General features: G+C 54.0%; 4 protein-coding genes across 4 annotated transcripts; 3 read left to right on the forward strand and 1 right to left on the reverse strand.

The window, feature by feature from the left end:
* Positions 1-1,211: 1,211 nt before the first annotated feature.
* On the forward strand, positions 1,212-2,860 carry BO95DRAFT_468417 (MFS transporter; the record flags this gene model as incomplete). Its single annotated transcript, XM_025589363.1, has 3 exons — positions 1,212-1,437; positions 1,512-2,485; positions 2,558-2,860. 3 exons carry the CDS (start codon positions 1,212-1,214, stop codon positions 2,858-2,860), a joined length of 1,503 nt encoding a protein of 500 aa, XP_025437370.1.
* Positions 2,861-3,518: 658 nt separating this feature from the next.
* On the forward strand, positions 3,519-6,894 carry BO95DRAFT_508308 (putative NRPS-like enzyme; the record flags this gene model as incomplete). Its single annotated transcript, XM_025591285.1, has 4 exons — positions 3,519-3,827; positions 3,898-4,165; positions 4,224-6,430; positions 6,502-6,894. 4 exons carry the CDS (start codon positions 3,519-3,521, stop codon positions 6,892-6,894), a joined length of 3,177 nt encoding a protein of 1,058 aa, XP_025437371.1.
* Positions 6,895-7,902: 1,008 nt separating this feature from the next.
* BO95DRAFT_518420 (S-adenosyl-L-methionine-dependent methyltransferase) lies at positions 7,903-9,996 on the reverse strand (the record flags this gene model as incomplete). The annotated part of the gene is made up of 5 exons (XM_025591968.1): positions 7,903-8,704; positions 8,806-9,278; positions 9,357-9,480; positions 9,545-9,671; positions 9,751-9,996. 5 exons carry the CDS (start codon positions 9,994-9,996, stop codon positions 8,358-8,360), a joined length of 1,317 nt encoding a protein of 438 aa, XP_025437372.1. The 3' UTR covers positions 7,903-8,357.
* A 956-nt stretch (positions 9,997-10,952) lies between these two features.
* On the forward strand, positions 10,953-12,443 carry BO95DRAFT_423951 (uncharacterized protein; the record flags this gene model as incomplete). Its single annotated transcript, XM_025584651.1, has 6 exons — positions 10,953-11,120; positions 11,186-11,558; positions 11,629-11,746; positions 11,816-11,883; positions 11,963-11,993; positions 12,053-12,443. The coding sequence occupies 6 exons, from the start codon at positions 10,953-10,955 to the stop codon at positions 12,441-12,443; spliced, it is 1,149 nt and encodes a 382-aa protein (XP_025437373.1).
* Between the last annotated feature and the right edge of the window lie 704 nt (positions 12,444-13,147).

Consider the following 13,147-nt stretch of genomic DNA (forward strand, 5'->3'; position numbering starts at 1 on the left):
ACCCGAGCGGCAGGACCCGCTGCTGCACGGCATGACAGGGGCCTTCTCCACATTGAGCGATACTGTATTATACACAGTACGGTACATGCCTGACGTACAGTATAGTAACTTACACTGCTCCCGAACTATATATGAGGGGACAGACACACTTGGCACTCCTCAATGACAGAACACGATCTGGAGCTTCTTGATGGTGAGCATGTGTAGTCGTTGGCTTGATCCTTCAGATACTGAATTGAACCGGTGTGCTACTGGAACTAAGATGGTAGCACCGCAAGGGGTACCGTCTCCGCAGGTGGCAAGCCCCGGACTGCACGCTGGATGAGGCGCAGCCCGCCGCTGTGCGATCTGTAATCTGTAACCAAATAGGAGGAGTTCATGCACTGGGATGGCGGGGCTCTGGCACGATCTGCAACGCCGGCGCAAATGACAGAGCCGTTCGTGCATTTGTTTGTGGTCGCCTCTTTTCTCCTCTAGAGAGCAGTGAACACAATAAATTGACTCAGTAAGCTTGAGGCATCAAGTTCTCTTCTAACTCCAGATTCGTACTCGGGGTCTAGGGGATTAATTTGAAATTCTAAGGTACAGCTCAATTCATTATATTCACGGGACTGCGACTTTCGGATTTTCGGGTAAATATATAAGCAGAGGTGTCCGTTGCGGGGTTGTCTCGCTGATGCTGCAGAGTACGATGTCGATATCTCCAACCATATCATCAATATAAGGATAAATGATGCTGGATAACCTCAGCTAATTGGGTGTTCCTCCAATAGATGGGGTTGACATACATATGGTATAATGTTATGGGAAAAGGCCACTAACCCCAAAGCGGGGAATACAGGCCGCGGAACCTCCGCGGAGGCGGGGGCAGTTTCGGAGTGATTTTCCACCTCTTCTGAGAGGTCTTCTGCTAAACTGACAGGTGGGCATGCCCGGTTGCCCAGTTTAATATTGCCAGTAATTTCGAATACCCAGGCCGAGGTGCAAGTGTGCTGTCCTAACTTTGTTTAGGTCTAGACGTGCTAGCTGACGTCGAAGCCCTAAGTTGTTCCGCTAGTTCACTATACTAACTTCATGCCCAGTTACTGGGCAGGGCCCTTCGAATTGGAATGTCCAGCGCAGCAGAAGACCTCTATTAAGAGGTCGCTTTGGCTGTGGCCCTGGGATTTGATTTACTTCAGTGGATGACCTTTTTTATCGTCATTTTCAACATGGTCAAGCATGCTCTCAAGGCAGACAGCGAGCTGGCGAGTTCTCAGCCGGACGTTTCGCCGCCCAGCGCGATGCCTCCAAGCCAGCAGCATTTCTATGACAGGGTCCTCCTCTTTCCCACTCTATGTAACTCCAAGGAATACGAGCCGTGGAAGAGGTATTTCTTCACCGGGATTGTCTCCCTGGCTGCCGTCGCGGCACCACTTCAAAGCAACATCTTATTGCGTGAGTTTTCGTCGATCTACTCGATATCCAAAGCATTCAGTCTCAACGCAACTGACAAAAATCCATCCAAACAGCCGCGCTGTCGGAAATCTCCACTTACTTCCAAGTCTCCCGATCACTGGTAAACCTGTCCGTCGCATTCTACATCCTGGCCATGGGGATTATCCCGCTGTGGTGGTCGGTCATCTCAGAGCTGTACGGCCGACGCCCGGTCTACCTGATCTCCTTTGCAATTTTCGTGGTGTGGAATGTGGTCTCGGCAGAAAGCATCTCAATCAGCATGCTGATTGTCATGCGGGTTTTATGCGGAGGGGCATCGGCCTCAGTGCAAGCGGTAGGGGCAGGAACCGTGGCCGACCTCTGGGAAGTGGAAAGGCGCGGACAAGCCATGGGATATTTCTTTCTGGGGCCGATGGTCGGTCCACTGGTATCTCCCATCCTCGGGGGTATCCTGACTGAGAAGCTCGGCTGGCGCGCCACTCAATGGGCCACCGTTGTCTACGGCGCCATTGTCTGGCTTCTCATTCTCTTTTGTCTCCCTGAAACCTCTCAGGCTGCTGCTCGTAAGCCACCCTCCTCTTCTTGCAGCAGCCAAGAAGGCTCCAAGGCGATCCTGTCGCAAATCCACCGTATCGTCAGCATCTTCCTCGAGCCGTTCAAGATCCTGGCGTACTTGCAGTTCCCACCGGTCCTGCTCACCGTTTACTACGCCAGCAGCACGTTCGCCTGCTACTATGCCGTCAGCATCACCCTGCAAACCCTCTTCTCCGAGGCCCCGTATTCCTTCTCGCCCATCATCGTTGGCCTCGTCTACATCCCGTGCGCCCTGGGCTCGATCGTGGCCTCGCTGCTGGGCGGCCGGTGGACCGACCACATTATGCGGCGACGGGCGAAATCCGCCGGGAGGGTGAATCCGGAGACCGGCCAGATCCAGTACCTTCCTGGGGATCGGATGGGGGAGAACGCGTGGCTGGCCTCGGTGATGTACCCGGCGGCGGGGCTGTGGTTCGGCTGGACGATCGATAAGGGCATCTTCTGGCTCGTTCCGGTAAGCATCTACTCTTATGGCCATGTTGATCATCAGGGTTGGTGCTGATAATCTCTCCTAACTACTATGCAGTGCATTGCGACGTTCTTCTTCGGCCTCGGAAGCAGCACAGTCTTCAGCATGACGTCGACTATGCTGACGGAATTACTGCCCGGGCGGACCAGCACTGGCGTGGCGCTGAACAATGTGCTGCGCAATGCCCTTGCGTGTGTCGTGGTGGTGGTCATGCAACCGTTGATCAATGCCATTGGACCCCGGTGGATCTTTACTGGATTGGCGGTCATCGGCTGGGCGAGTATCGGGATTATCTGGTTGTTTAGAAGGAATGCGGTCGCATGGGCCGCCGATGTGGAGAGCGAACTAGCTAGTAGATAGGTATTGCGTGGTGGTCATCTTCTGCTGATTTCTTTCGGTGCTTGTTGGGCATATGTAGGCCAGGCAGTAGAGTATGAAGGAATATTCAAGCATTACTAGTACGCATCCTCGGTTGCTGCACCAATCAGTCGTGAAGCTCCAGTGGAATGTAGACTGTTTTCCATAAGAGCTTGTTCCTGCAGTGTTATCCGTATTGGGCACTGATCTTCAGGCCGGGTGACGTATTCGCACCTTGTCTCAGGATTCTATTGAGCATAGATATGCACTGCATTGGGTGTACAAGGCGATCTCCACGTACCCTGGCTCGGCAGTATTAGCCGACCCACTTATACCGATGGAACTTTTATGCACCCGATCCTGTGTATAACCGCTTCATCCTAAGTCTCCGTCACCGACTATATGTGAATGCAACCATGATCTGCACGGGTGAATCACAACAATGCGCTGTGAGGGATGAAAGCAGCATACAGGATGGCGAAACGGGGAAAAAGCCTCATCTCGCCCGTCTTTACACAGCGTCCGTCCCCTCAAATTATTTAAAGATGGCAGGGCCACAGGAATCGGTTTTATCTAGTCATTCAATAAAGACCTTTTTCTCCCACTCCTGCATCCAAGCACAAAGTGCCCTTCTTCAAACAAACGCCCGTGTTAAGTGACCATGGTCGGAGTCGCCAATCCAGCACCGGGATCGTTCAAAGCCCCAGGAAGGCTTCTCGTAACCCAAGTCGATACCATCACAAAGCATTCTCCGACCAGACGATTTGGCCTGATCCCCAATGGCACCGAAGTCGAGCAGGGCTTTCGGGATATGACGTTCCGGGATCTCTCCCGCGCAGTCAATGCCATGTCCTGGTGGATTGACGACACTCTGGGCAGACCGCAACCGGGAGAAAGGATTGCATATCTGGGGAACAATGATGTGCGCTACATCATCTTTATGCTCGCGTGTCATAAGACAGGCTATACGGTTTGTTTTCTCTGGTGCTATTTTTACGAAGGGATTGCGATTAATCACTAATACTTGAATCTGCTTATAGATCTTTCTACCCTCCACTCGGCTGTCGGATGAGGCATACAACCATGTTCTCAAGGAAACAAAGTGCACGCATCTGCTTTTCAGCCAAGAGAAGTTCAAGATTGCTTCCAGGCTGAGAACCTTGGACTGGAAGATGAAGTTCCAAGAGGTGCCATCTGTGGCGGACATCCTCAACAATGGAAGTGGCACGAATCACTTCGAGTTCTCCCAGACCTATGATGAGGTGGTGGACAAGATTGCTTTCATAATCCATAGTTCTGGAACAACCGGTACAGTACATCTGAAGCGCCTGATCCGGATGGATTATAGGGCTAACACTTTCAGCAGGCATGCCTAAACCTGTTCCTCTCACCCATGGCTTCCTGGGTACGATGGACTTCGCCGCATTGATCCCTTTGCCTCCGGGACGGTCTTCCGCATTCTTCAATGACCTGTCCTCCGGTGACCCCAACCACAAGGAACTTGTTCTTTCGTCCACGCCGTATTTCCACTTAATGGGGCTGACCTCGTTCTTTGAATCCATTTTTCACAACATTCCATTCGTTGCTAGCCCGGAAAGGCTACTTTCCGTGGGGTTCCTGACCGATCTGATTCGCCATACGAAGCCGACAGTCACGATTCTTCCACCTTCGATCCTTGAAGACATGAGTTATTCTGACGAGGCTCTTGCATGCCTCAGCACTTTGAAGTTTGTTTGCTATGGTGGGGCTCCTCTTTCACCCGAAGTCGGCGAGAAGCTGGTTCGATACACCCAGTTACGATCGGCCATTGGTTCCAGCGAGATGGGCATCATCTGCTCCATGGTCCCCGAAGGAGAGGACACCTGGGGATATTTCGAGTGGAATTCCTTCTATCAGGTTGACATGCAGTCGATCGGGGACGGATTATACGAGCTAGTCATACCACGGGTGGAACATTCTCTCGTGATGCATGGAATCTTTCACACGTTCCCGGAGCTGAAAGAGTATCGATCCAAAGATCTTTACACGCGGCATCCAACCAACCCCAAGCTCTGGAAGTATCATGGGCGCTTTGACGATGTAATTGTGCTCAGCAACGGCGAGAAGTTGAATCCGATCTCATTGGAGAAGATCGTGGAGGGCCACCCTTCGGTTCATCGGGCTTTGCTTATCGGCCAACGCAGATTTCAGACATGCCTGTTGATTGAGCCGGATTTTGACAAGGTTGCCACTCCAATCGAGGAAAAGGAGTTTGTCAACATGATTTGGCCAGTGGTACGAGAAGCTAACGCGACTGTTCCCGATTACGGCCAGATCGTGAAAAGCATGATTCGCCTCTCATCACGCGAGAAGCCCTTCAAACTTACCGCCAAAGGTACAACACAACGACATGCCGTGAACAAAGATTATGCCGAGGAGATCGAAGAGATCTACGCGGCCCAAGATAAGCAACTGGTGATGGACCTGCCATCAACGATCAACCCGGACACTGTCTGCGGGTATCTGCAGAGCGTCATCTGCAAACTTACTGGAAGGCAGAACATCGAAGCTAGTGATGATCTCTATAGTATGGGCCTGGACTCACTTCAGGCGATCCAGCTGAGCAAGATCCTCAAGAACTCGGTCTCCTCCCATAATCCGGAATTGAACACCGACCTTCTCAATGTTCAGGAAATCTATGCGCACCCCACTGCAGAGGGACTCACTAATCTTCTGTTGGGCGTCCTTGACAAACCATCGACTCAAATCGCCACCGTTTCTCGTTCTGTTAAGATTGCGCAGTTGATCGCCAAGTATACGAATGATCCTCATGTTCGGGAGTCTGATGCCCTCCCTCAGCTGCCCGCGCTGGTCACTGTCGTTCTGACCGGATCCACCGGATCGTTGGGCAGCTATATTCTTGACGACCTACTGCGCAACCCCCAGGTGGCCAAGGTCTACTGTTTCAACCGGAGTGAAGGTTCGCTGACGCGTCAAATGGAAGGCTTCCAGGAAAAGGGACTACAGATCGCTTCTCTGAATGATCCCAACAAGGTCGAGTTCCTGCACGTTCAGTTCGGAGAACCCCACTTCGGTCTCTCCGACCGACAATACAACGAGCTCCTCAATACGGTTGACGTGATCATCCACAATGCATGGAAGGTCAACTTCAACCACCCCGTGTCCTCCTTCGAGGACCCGCATCTCAAGGGCGTCCGGGAGTTCGTGCGCTTCAGCCAGGAGAGCCGCTACCGGGCCCATCTCGCTTTCGTCTCCTCCGTCAGCACGATCGGGGCCTGGAAGCCCAGTGGTGGGGTCACGGCCGTCCCCGAGGTGCCGATGGAGACGGCGGACGCCACGCTGGAGCAGGGATACGGCGAGTCCAAGTATATCGGGGAAAGCATCTGCGTGGAGGCGTCGAAGAAGGCCGGCGTGCCGACCAGTATCCTGCGCGTGGGACAGATCGCTGGGCCCGACACGCGACTGGGAGTGTGGAATCCGCACGAGTGGGTCCCTTCCTTGATCAAGACATCCAAGGCGACGGGCAAAGTGCCATTTGATCTCGGGGGTTACCCGATCGACTGGGTTTCAGTGGTACGCACCTGACTCTCTCGTTTTCCACTGTATCCAAGCAGTGGGGACTGTTACTGACACAATCGCTTCAGGATATCCTAGCGAAGATCGTGAACGAACTCGTCCTCGGCCGCCGCGCTTCGCTCGCGGAAACCCGCAACGCCGTCTTCCATCTGGTCAATCCATCCCGCACCACCTGGGCTTCTCTCGTCCCGGCAATTCAAGAAAGATACCCCGTCCAGCCCGTGCCTCTCGTCGACTGGGTCGCCGACCTGGAGACCATCCAGGATCCATCAGATGGCGACGTGCAAGACAAACCCGCGCTGAAGCTCCTGGCCTTCTTCCGTGGCCTGGCGGACAATGCGGATGTCTTGTCGGCGGACATCAGCGTCGAGCGGTCGAGGAAGGGGAGTGAGACGATGGCATCACTCGGTCCAGTGTCACCGGCTCAGATGGCCAATTGGTTGAATCAGTGGGGCTTTTAGACTTATTGCCAGGATGAAGTAGCTGGGGATTGACTGGCCGATTCTCTTCGCAATTTTTCTCTCGTGAAATGATTACTGTAAGACATGTTAGGAATACGAAAGCGACTTAGCAAACGAACATTTCGTGTTCTACCGGAACGGAAACCTGCTCCGTCAGTCCCATTGAATGGACACTGTTCTTCCTACGCTACAATAAAGAACTAGATCATCAACCATTTGAGATTCCCATCACCGTTGATCCGGATACCTCCACATTGAGAAGCAAAAAAACATACAACAGAAGGGATTCGCTGGTGGTCACCCACCCAACTACTAACCTCCCGGCGTGTGGCTTAAGTACGGCTGAGCGGACGGGAAGCCCTGTTTTCCACACCCTGTGGTCGTATGTGCTTTTAAAGCGCAGTAAGAAAAATATGAAGCTCATTTTGCCGTTCTTAGTACGAAGGGAATTCATTGCTAAGTTCATATCCTCCACTGGGTGCATACCGAAAGATAGCCAGGTGAAATGCATCATCTAGATGCTCCACTTGAGAGCGGGAGCCAACCAGGTAAACTGCCTGAGAACGGCCGGATGATATCCGAATCGAAAGGTCAGGTCTTTGTATGTATAATCACATGAGTACGACGACTTAACTTACCCTTTGGTATTGGGTTGGGGTCGGCGTTGTAGACTGGCTAAAAGTGTTACGAGCACGGTCCCGTAGTGGCCTCGACCAATACAAGCCTGGGGAGTTCTAGCTCGCCATCAAGTCAGTAGGGTAGTCTCTAGTCTCTTCCTCGTGAATATGGTATCCCAAAACAGATCGCCACGACTCGAATAGATTAGTATGGCTCTTGATTGCCGGTAAACGCCTCCCCTTACCGAGTAGTTGCATTCTGGGCTCAGTTTGAGGGTTTCATTCTGCCTGTCATTGGACAGTCGCGGATCGTTCGACCCACATTCGTAAGGCTGTGAACCCCCATCCTCTTCGGTGGAAACTTAGGCGGGGGGTCCCTACCCAGCCCTAGCAGGTGATTACTCCGGCCATGCCTGATCATGTACGTTGTCGAGCGCGGTCACAGATGAGATCGAGAGAAATCTCTTCTTTGAATACTTCAAATGCCGACAATGCAGTTGAACAGCGGTCAAATCATGCCCATTCCTGCTCATCGGGGCGCATCCGGCCGCGTCTCTTAGGGCTAAGTTCGAAACATCGGGACAGCATCGCAACTACCATCCAGTACAAACCCCATGTAACATTCGAGGGGATACCGCAGTTTCGTAAGGTTCACCCTCAACTGCCCTCGTAATTGATCAAACCAAAAAGAAAGAAAGACCGCACACAGACGCAACTCGCTCTTACTCGAAGAATGAATAAATATAGATAGAATAGGGACCAAGAAGGAAAAAAAAAGGGGGAACCCGCCCCAACGAAACAAGCTCAAACTTCAATATCCCGGAAATCGATCAACTAAGCAGCCACTCATGCCCCAGCCCCAGCCCCAGCCCCAGCCCCAGCCACCACCTCACACTCGATCAAGCTCTCCGACCACCGATCCGCCGCCCAGATGCGCAGGATGCGGAACCCGGCCTCGTGCAGGAGGCGCGTCCACTGGGACTCGGTGCGCTCCGCGCCCGCAAAGTCCGCCAGCATGACGAAGTCCAGCCCCATCGCCTGCCACTGCGCGCCGCGGTCCGGGATCACGTTCTCGTTGATCAGCAGCCGGCTGTACCCGGGGGTCATGGCGGCGCGCAGCGGGGCCAGGATCTTCTGGCAGATCGCGTCGGGCCAGTCGTGCAGCACCGAGTGGAGGAAGTAGGCTCTTGCTCCTGGTTTGGTTGATTCGGTGTTAGTTTCTGCTTTTCTTTCGACTTTTTTTTCCCCCTTGTGTTTTAATAGAGGAACAAGGGGAGGGGGAAAGGGGAGGTACCTTTACAAGGCTGCTCGGTGAAGAAGTCATGCGGCATGCACTCGATCGACTCGTGCAGCTGGCTTCCCACCACCTCGGCCAGGACGGCGGGCTGGTCCTGCAGGATCAACCGTCCCGGGGTGTTGGGCCACTTGGCGCGGAACTCGGCCAGGTCGTGGCCCTTGCCGCCGCCTACGTCTACCAGCAGGATCCTGTCGGCGGGGTCTGTCGTCGTCGTCGTGTCGACCAGGAGGCGCTGCTCAACCGGGTAGAAGCCCGGGTCCATCCAGCTGGCGCGGCCTTGGTGGTAGATGGACATGAGATTGTTGAATTGGGCGCTGATTACCGGGTCCTGGCCCACGAAGTCGAAGAAAGCGGACTGGGTCTTGTAGCCGAGTTGGAAGGGGCAGTCGAGGCCGTTGGCCGGGTCGCGATAGCCCGTTTTACGGAGGAACTCCGGGATCGCGGTGATGGCACGCCCGGTGGTCCGCGTTCTACAGGCTTCGGGTTAGTTGGGGGCGTCTTTGGAGACCCCAGGTAATGGGAGGAAAGATTCTGGGGGGAAAGCATACATCACGGGAAAGGCATCGGCGTAGCGGGTGTGGGCGAGCGTGCGCGAAAAGTTGTTGCTGGTGTATTCATCCTTACCGGTTTCGGTGACAGCGTGGATGGCGTTGAGTTGTTTCATGATTCGTTCTAGGGGAGATGGCGACAAAGGATTAGTGGTACGGAAGAGGTAAATTGGGGAGTAGGCGCCTACTTAGCAGGACGATGTCAGCGCCGGTGGCTGTCGCCAGTTCGGCCACGGACATCGGTCGGTCATTGTTCGACAGATATCGGAAGATCCCGAGGTCGATGGCTGTCTCGATCACGGCAAAGCCGGTAGTCTAGTGGACTACCCGTCAGCTTGTTTGAGGGCAGAATGTACGGGCGCTTTTGGGAGGGGGGGGGGGCAAGCGGACTCACGTTGCGCCAGCAGTATCGGAAAATGGTCTCGCGCGGCGTCTCGACGGCTGCTAGAAGGGCATCGGCGGCTTCCATTAGCTGGAGTCGCGCGTCGGGCTGGCCAGACGTGAAGGCTTTGCTCAGCAACTCGATCTTTTGGGCCAGACTGGCAACCTTTTCAGGGGCCATGGGGCTGACAGCGATGCGATCGACATCGACACCATTGGTCACTGTGGCCGGCACAGGAAGTCCGTTGGATTCGACCATGGCAAAATTAGGGAGGAAAGAAGGGCGAAGATAGAGTACAGTACCTAGGTAGGGAGGAATCACAAGGAAGGATGGAGGGAGGCATTTTAATCTCCCTTCCCACCGCAGGGAGATCAATAACAGTCTCTGAGGGGCTCCCGTGCCTTGCTCCAATTCTTTCTCAAGGCGGAAGACCAAAGACTCCTGGTCTAGCCGGCTTGAGTCTACTTGAGTATATTGACAGATGAACTAGTAGACCGTGACAGTGCGGGCTGTAAAGCCCGATTGGATGTAGGGCAAATATTGTCTCATATGGCGCTCCACTCGGGCCCACTGCCGGAGAGTCCGGATTCCGGATTGATCTTCCGGGATGGCCGACCCTTCAATGGCCGCATGGCCGCTGCCTCCGGGTCGGAAGGGCCGCGGCACGTTCCACAATTCCGGCCCGTAGCCCATAATGGCTCCTCACTTTTCAGAGCACAAATCGCACTGCATGCTGATGGTATACAGTACAGTACACCCACGAGCACCTGTCACGGGCATTTGCTGCAAGGGAAGGGAGGATAGTATAGCCTGGAAACTGACAGCCAGCAAGCAATCAAGCTAAAACCATCCCTTCTTCCTTAGCGTCCATTGCACTAAATGGCGCTGGTTGCGTGGTTTCCCCTCCGAATTAGTTCCGCCGCCAGCCACACGAATCATCTCGTGCTTATTGTCTGGGAAAAGAAAAAAATTAAAAAGGCGACGCACCCGTTTAATCAAGATCCATGTACTGCGGCGTAAGCAAATTCGGAGGCACTGCCTATAATTGATGCCACTATAGCACCGAACCGGGCTATGAAGCCACATGCCTTTACACGGATACTCTTGAAAAAAAGCTGCCTGCTGCCGCTTTCTCCCTCCTGTCCCTTTCCTCTCTCCCTACTCTCCTTTGAAATTCTTTCCACGGCTACCTGGGGCAGTCTCGCCTCCCCACCATGGCGGGAACTCCGGCATATGACCAGCAGAACAAGGGTCCAGTTCTGCTGGCCGTGATGTGGGCACTGACTGGCCTCGCGACCGTGCTGGTATGGGCCCGATTGTTTATTCGACTCAAGATTGTGCGTGCCTTTGGGCTGGATGATCGACTCATTGCCATTTCGATGGTGAGTTCCTCTTGGACTCCCGTGGTGCAGATGTCAGTTCGCATCTGACCCCTTACCAATCTCAGATCTTAGGGTTAGTCAACGTAAGTATTGCTACGGTCGCTGTCCACCGTGGCTTTGGGAGACACTCCTCTACGATTGGCCACGCCGCGACTGAGCGCGCGAACATGACTATCGACATCGGCTGGATCTTCGGCATCCTCTCCTTTGCCTTCCCCAAGATGGGGGTAGCCGCCCTGCTTCACCGCATCTTGGTCCCAGGCTTCCGTATGCAGTGCGCGCTATGGGGTTTGACTGGGCTGGTGATGGCCGTCGCCGTTACCAATATCATCATCTTTTTTACCTCCTGCGATCCGCCGCGCGCTCTGTGGGCGACGGTCCCAGGAGCAACGTGTCGCAGTTCCGGTGTGATTATTGGGTTTGCGACGTTCAATGGGGGTGAGGCCATCCTGATCGAGTTACAGGGCTTCTGTTCACTGACATAGACAACTTCCCCACGGGCTGATAGCGCTTTCCGCCTTCACCGATCTCAGCCTCGCCATCTACCCTAGCGTGGTTCTCTGGAAACTGCAGATGTCGCTCCATAAGAAGCTGGCGTTGTGTGCCGCGCTGGGGATGGGTGCTATGTAGGCTATGCCCGCTATTCTCTTCAATCCTCCTTCTGCTCCTGCTGCTGCTAATCCCTGTATCCGCAGATCCGCCTGCGCGGCCATCATCAAAACCACCCACATCAACGCCCTTGCCAACGTCTCCGACGCAACCTGTAACCCTCCCTTTCTACAAGTCGCGCTCCTTTATCCAAATTCCTCTTCGCACTAGATATACTGACCCAAGATCCCTAGACGCAAGTTGGTCCCTCGTTCTCTGGACAAAGTTCGTCTCATTCCAACCCCCAATCCTCACACGATAACTAAACCCACCAACCCCCAAAGCGTCGAAGCCGATCTCGTCATCATCGCCTCCTGCATCCCCACCCTCCAACCCCTCCTCGAGTTCCTGCTGGGCAAGCGCTCCCTTGCCTCCTACAGCCACCCGCGCTCCTACCCGAAGACCACCGGCTACGGGAATGATGGATCGAAGCCCTCCAACAAGCGCTCCCGCCGGTCGACGATGCTCGACCCGACCGCCATCACGATGGCCTCAATGCGCCGCGACAGCCAGGAGGAGATCCTGCCGAGCGTGGGCCCGACACAGAAGCCCGGGTGGGAGATCCATCGGACGGATCACATTGTGATCGAATATGATATGGAGACTACCAGTGAAAGGAGGGCCGAGGGAGCGGGAGGGGCGGTCGCCGCAGCGGCGCCCGGACGGCAACCCTAACTGACGGGTAGAAATGGTTGACGAGCCGACATGGTGGTGGCCCCCGAGCCCACAATATAGTTATAGTCGGAGGCTGAACTTCAAGTTAGTGTAACGCTATTTGCGGAACCGATTCAACCAAAAGCATCAGCCTAGCTGCAGAGGTGGTGCGTAATACCGAGATGGTTGAGGGCGGAGGTCGACGCATGCACTGTATAACTCACGCATGCTAGGAGCATCAAATTTTCAACCCGATGCACTACCTTCTCAGCCTACAACATTAGAACTAACTAGACAGACAAAGCAACTTGAATATTCCTAACGTTCTCATTTATAGTCCTTGTGCATCTCCGCGGGGAAAAAGAAAGGCAAAAACATACAACAGAAGGGATTCGCTGGTGGTCACCCACCCAACTACTAACCTCCCGGCGTGTGGCTTGAGTACGGCTGAGCGGACGGGAAGCCCTATTTTCCACACCCTGTGGTCGTATGTGCATGGTTATGGAAAATTTTGAATCTAGTATCCGATCTCTTAGCTTTGATCCCTCATTTCTGTGAGTTGGTAAAATGACTGGCTGCTACATAATTGAGGCTTCCCGTGCTTCAGCACGGTAAAATGGCGCAAAGACGAAAAGCATGAGATCAGAGATTGAACTTCACACTAAGCAATACACCCCGCCCCAATCCCCCCCCAGCAGTTTCTAATCAGTCCAGCTTTTCAATTG

The sequence above is a fragment of the Aspergillus brunneoviolaceus genome, assembly GCF_003184695.1.
Source record: "Aspergillus brunneoviolaceus CBS 621.78 unplaced genomic scaffold BO95scaffold_90, whole genome shotgun sequence".
NCBI lineage: Eukaryota > Fungi > Ascomycota > Eurotiomycetes > Eurotiales > Aspergillaceae > Aspergillus > Aspergillus brunneoviolaceus.